The following is a 6,000-nucleotide window of genomic DNA, read 5'->3' as shown; positions in this document are numbered from 1 at the left end:
AACCACATGAATTCCAATCTCCACTCAGGCTGAGGTTACCATGAGGGACTCTCCTTCTAAACTTCTTCCCTTGCCTGAGCTGTGGTGACCCGGCGTTAAACTACCACCCATTGTTTCTCTCTAATGTTAGAGTTGCTCTTGGTGCCTTTATATTTATTTCTGGCAAAGCAAATTGTGGAATTAATAAATGGACTGGAAGCCTTGATCACATAATCTACTATCATCTTTAAATTTTTTAAAAAGAAGGAACTGGGGTGTTGGAAATCTGAAACAAAAACTTCCACAGAAATTGCTGGGGAAACACAGCAGGTCTGGCAACCTCCATGGAGAGAAAGCTCTGTCGATATTTGGTCCAGTGACCCTTCTTCCGAACCATCTGAATGCAGCTAGAGTTTCAGTTATGAAGAAGGGTCATTGGACCTGAAATGTTAACTCTGTTTTCCCTGCACAGATGCTGCCAGACCTGCTGTGTTTCTCCAGCAATTTGTTTTTATCTTCTTCAAAATGTTGTTTCGGCCTTCTTGATGAAACTTCTTAAACAAGTTAACAGCCTGTAGAACAAAGCCCAACTTACTGTCAGAACATGTTAAGGAAGGGGCGACAGATGTGGAATTTTGCTTCATTTCCCCATTAGAGTTAGAAACTGTCCCTCAGTGAGAGAGTTGATAGGAAACTTCGACTAACAGGAACAGTGTCCGTAGTTTCTCGGTCACCTTTTCTTTAAAAACAAAATAGGGAACTAAAATTCAGAAGGAAATAAATAAAGCTTCTTTAAAAAAGAAATTGCCCTTATTATTGGCGGCTGGGATAATTTTATTCCTTCTCTCACTCCCCTGTGTCATATTTGAATCAGTGCAGCGAATGAATGTGAGTGGGAGTTGAAAGTTGTTCAGCCCATACACCCCCACAGTCCATTTCGAGTTCATCTCAGGGTGATGATCCTGAGGGAACCGCGGATTCTTCAAGCTGCCCCTTCCTTCCTGAACAGCAGCACTACAGTGTCTGAGCACAGTCAGTCAGAGCTTTGTGCTGAGCAATCGTTTCTTCCAAAAGTTACCTTTGAGAGAGGAATTGTTCAGGTTAGTGCTATTTCAGGATTCCACATTTGCTCCTTGACATTCCTGAACGAAAATGCATCTGCGCACGATACAGGCAAAACGAATTACTGTTGATGTAGTCACGTTCCACACACTGTACCCACCCGGTCTTTACTGAGATTGTTTTTCTTCACCAGAAATGTTCTTTATTGCGGCCGTCCTGTTGGTGCCGTTCGTCATTCGCTGTGTTTCCTCACAGGGGCTGAACTGTGCTTTCTACCTGAGCAGTAAGTAGTTTAATCCCACGTCCGGGTTTTTCTAGATGAACGTTGTCTTCTCAGATGGAAATGATTGCTTTTTTGGAAGTTGCATTCCCCCCACAATATGACAGCGTTGTTACTAAAAATGGCAATGCACAGAAGTTAGTTAATTCAAATTAGAAAGACTGCAATTCTGAAAATAAAGACTAAAAGTTCTTAAAATAGAAATAGTTCTTAAGCGACATCATAAAACCCAACATTTATTTTAGAAATCCCTTTGAATTATGGATAATAAGTGAGGGATGATGTGTTTAATGACAAAATAAGCTGCTGTGAAACGGAAAAGTAATTTCCTGTAAAAGGTCTGTGCTATTCAGGGTGATTTCAGCCTACCTCTTAGTAAAAGTATACAATAGATAAATTCGTCAAATAAAAAATATACCTGCAATGATATTTTGTTAGATAAAACCTGGCCTGCAACCTGAGATTTCTGAGTTCCGTTACTTTTTGACTGAATTCTAATATCTAAGTAATGTATCTCCAACTGTTTTTAGCTAACACCACAATCACAGTCTCTGAGACAATCTTTAATCAATATCAACAGCTTGCATTTACTTATTCCTTTAATGTAGAAAAAAACCCAGTAAAATCACAAGGTAGTTCAGAGAAATGTAATAAGACATCACTGGAAAAAAAATTAAGATTTACAATTTTTTTTCCCAAAAGCAAAAACTGTATTTGTTACAAAACGTTGTAATTCAGTCAATCCCAGTAGCAAACTGGTCTGGGAACATGTAACATCACCTGAATACTTCTAAAGGTTTCTTACTTTATATATGGATACAGTTACCTCTCTATGTTCTGTGACATTAAGTTGCAATAAAATACTGAAGAGTTTCCCCATGTAGGTGGACAAATGGGCAAATGAGTGTCAGGGTGGCTCATTGGTTAGAACTGCTGCCTCACAGCACCAGTGACCTGGGTTTGATTCCAGCCTCGGGTGACTGTCTGTTTGGAGTTTGCATGTTCTCCCTGTGTCTGCATGGGTTTTCTCCCACTGTCCAAAGATTTGCAGGTTTTGGGAAATTGGCCATGGGAAAATGCAGGGAGAAAGGGACAGGGTAGGGGTCTGGATGGGATGTTCTTTGGAAGGGTGGTGTGGACTCCAATGGCGTGTTTACACACTGTCGGATTCTGTGATTCCATTCTAAATCACATGACATTTATCTTCAGTGTAGTAGTAAAGGCGGAATACTGTGGATGCTGGACATTTGAAACCAAGACAGAGAATGCTGGAGAAACTCAGTAGGTCTGGAAGCTTCCATGGAGAGAAATGCATTCTGAGTCCTCGGATGCTGCCTGACCTGCTAAGTTTTTCCAGCATGCTCTGCGTTACCTTCAGTGCAGTGTCAGGTTCATTCCATAAGTTGAGTCTGGCTGCGTGATTAATGTAAAACAGAGAACTGTGGATGCTGGAGATCTGAAACAAAAACAGAAATTGGTGGTGAAATTCAGCACATCTGGCAGCATCTGTGAGAAGAAACAGAGTTAACATTTAAAGTCTGGTGACTCTTCATCTGAATAATTAATTTTGATAAAGAGTCACTGGACGTGAAATGTTAAACCCTGTATCCTCCAGTTTTGGACTCCCTACCCTGGGGTAAAGACTATGGCTATTCATCTTATCTATGCTCCTCCTGATTTTGTAAACCTCTTTAATGTCACCCCTCAGCTTCCTATGCTCCAGTGAAAAAAATCCAGCCTATCCAGCCTCCCCTTATAACTCAAACCCTCCAGTCTTGGTAGCATCCTTGTAGAGCTTTTGTTTTGCACTCTTTTCAGTTTAATAGCATCCTTTCTATAGCAGGGTGACCAAAACTAAACACTGTACTCCAAATGTGGCCTTACCGATGTCTGTACAGCTGTAATGTGACAATTGAACTCCTGTACACAACAAAGGCAAGTATTCCAAATGCCTTTGGCACCACCCTGTCTACCTGTGACACCACTTTCAAGGAATTTTGTACGTGCACCCCTCGGTCTCTCTGTTCAACAACACTCCCCAGGGCCCCACCATTAACTGTGTAAGTCCCACTCTGGTTTGACACAGGCCTTCAGTCTGAACAACAACCCTCCACTACCACCCTCTGTCTCCTACCATTATGCCAATTTTGTATCCAATTGGCTAGCTTTCCCTGGATCCCTTGTGATCGAATCTTACAAACCTGTCTACCGTGCAGAACTTGTTAAAGTCAATGTAGGCAATGTCTATTGCTCTATCTTCATCTATGTTCTTGGTCAACTCTTCTAAAACTCAATCAACATTGTGAGACAAGATTTTTCACACATAAGGATCCTGTTTCTCAGAATCCCATTCAACAACATACCCACTACTGACGTCAGACTCACTGGTCTGTAGTTCCTTGGCTTTTCCTTGCAGCCTTTCTTAAGTAGTGATACAACATTAACCTTCTGGCACCTCACCTGTGGCTGCCAGTGATACAAATAGTTCTGCTCGGAGCCCCACAACTTCTTCCCTAGCTTCCCACAATGTCCTGCAATACAATTGGTCAGGTCCCTGGGATTTATCTACCTTTGTGTTTTAAGATATGCATCAGCTTCTCTTCTTTAATGAGGGTTATTTTCAAGGCATCACTATTTATTTTCCCAAGTACTGTGTCTTTCTCTACATTAAATGCTGAAGCAAAATGTTTGTTTAGTACCCTCACCTATCTCATATCACTCCACACATACATGGCCTCATTGATTGTTAAGATGCCCTATTCTCTCCCGAGTTACTTATTTGCCCTTAATATACTTGTCAAATCTCTTTGGATTCTCCTTTACCCTATCTGCCAAAGCTATCTCATGTCCTCTTTTTGCCCTTCTGCTTTCCCCCCTAAGTGTACTCCTACATTCCCTACACTCATCAAGGGATTCACTTGATCCCAACTGGCTATACCAGACATATTCCTTTTTCCTGAACAGAGCCTCAGTATTTCTAATCATCCACTGTTGCCTACTCCTGACAGCCTTGCCCTTCACAATAATAGGAACATGTTGTCCCTGAGCTCTTGTGATCTTGCTTTTGAAAGCCTCCCACTTGTCAGTCATCCCTTTACCTGCAAACAGCATCCCCCAGTCGACTGGTCTAGATTAGAGTGGTGCTGGAAAAGCACAGCAGTATCCAAGGAGCAGGAAAAATGACATTTCGAGAAAAAGTCCTTCAAGTTCCTCAAATGGAGTTTAATGCGGAAAAGTGTGAGGTGATTCACTTTGGAAGGAACAACAGGAAAAAAAGAGTACTGGGCTAATGGTAAGATCCTTGATAGTGTAGATGAGCAGAGAGATCTCAATGTCCATGTACATAGATCCCTGAAAGTTGCCACTCAGGTTGATAGGATTGTCATAGGGTGTGTTAGCTTTTATTGGTAGAGGGATTGAGTTTCAGAACCATGAGGTCATACTGCAGCTGTACAACACTCTCTGGTGCTGCCGCACTTGGAGTATTGCGTACATTACTGCATTATTGGAAGGATGTGGAAGCTTTGGAAAGGGTTCAGAGGAGATTTACTAGGACGTTGCCTGGTATGGAGGGAAGGTCTTATGAGGAAAGGCTGAGGGACTTGTTTTTATTAGAGAGTAGAAGGTTGAGAGGTGATTTAATTGAGACATATAAGATAATCAGAGGGTTGGGTAGGGTGGACAGGGAGAGCCTTTTTTCTTCAGATGGTGATGACTAGCACGAGGGAACATAGCTTTAAGTTGAGGAGTAATAGATATAGGACAGATGTCAGAGGTAGCTTGTTTACTCAGCGAGTATTAGGGGTGTGGAACACACTGCCTGCAACAGTAGTAGACTCACCAACTTTAAGGGCATTTAAGTGGTCATTGGATAGTCATATGGATGAGAATGATATAGTGTTGGATAAATGGGCTTCAGATTGTTCCACAGGTTGGCGCAACATTGAGGGCTGAAGGGCCTGTACTGTGTTGTAATGTTCTAATTATTGTATATAGAAATTGTGGTGATGTTTTCCCTAATCAAAAATACCAGTCCCCCTCCTCTCTTCTTTCCCTTCTATCCTTCTTGTAGCATCTATACCCCAGAACAGTGAGTTGCCAGTCCCAACCCTACTTCAGTTATATTTCCGTGATAGCTATGATATCCTAGTCCCATGTTCCCATCCATGCCCTGAGTTCATCTGCCTTATATGTCAGCTGTCTTGCATGGAAATAAATGCAGTTTAATTTAGTCAGTCTTCCCTCATTATCTGTCATATTCTTGCATGTAGTTTCTACGTAATTTGCTCTCTTTAACTTTTGTACCAGCCTCAACCTTCTCTCTTGTCTCACTACTGATTAGGGTCCCACCTCCCCTAGTTCAAACCCTACCTTGTAGCACTAGCAAATCTCCCCGCCAGAATATTGGATCCATCCAGATCAGATGTAATCCCATCCCTCTTCTGCCTGAGAAGAGATCACAGTGATCCAAAAATCTGAATGCCTGCCCCTTCCACCAACTTCTCAGCCATGTATTCATCTGCCCTATCCTCCGAGTCCTACTCTCACTAGCAGGTGGAACCAGGAGTAATAGAGAGATTACTATCCTTGGGGTCTTGCTTTTTAATGTTAAAAATCACATAGGTTTATTTGGAAGCACTGGCTTTCGGAGCACTGCTCCTTCATCAGGTGATTGTGGC

At 42.0% G+C, this 6,000-nt stretch overlaps 1 protein-coding gene across 3 annotated transcripts in view; it reads left to right on the top strand.

The window, feature by feature from the left end:
• The first annotated feature begins 936 nt into the window (after nucleotides 1-936).
• LOC140480540 (uncharacterized) overlaps nucleotides 937-6,000 on the top strand; it is a 45,541-nt gene continuing 40,477 nt past the window's right edge. For all 3 annotated transcript variants that reach the window (XM_072575502.1, XM_072575501.1, XM_072575500.1), the window contains exons 1-2: nucleotides 937-1,079; nucleotides 1,235-1,324. In XM_072575502.1, coding sequence (XP_072431603.1) covers nucleotides 1,237-1,324 — 88 coding nt within the window. In that variant the 5' untranslated portion in view covers nucleotides 937-1,079; nucleotides 1,235-1,236. The remainder of the gene's footprint in view (nucleotides 1,080-1,234; nucleotides 1,325-6,000) is intronic.

This window comes from Chiloscyllium punctatum, chromosome 8 (genome assembly GCF_047496795.1).
Source record: "Chiloscyllium punctatum isolate Juve2018m chromosome 8, sChiPun1.3, whole genome shotgun sequence".
Taxonomy (NCBI): domain Eukaryota; kingdom Metazoa; phylum Chordata; class Chondrichthyes; order Orectolobiformes; family Hemiscylliidae; genus Chiloscyllium; species Chiloscyllium punctatum.
Note: the sequence above shows the minus strand (reverse complement) of the source record. Positions and strands in the feature narration are given on the sequence as shown.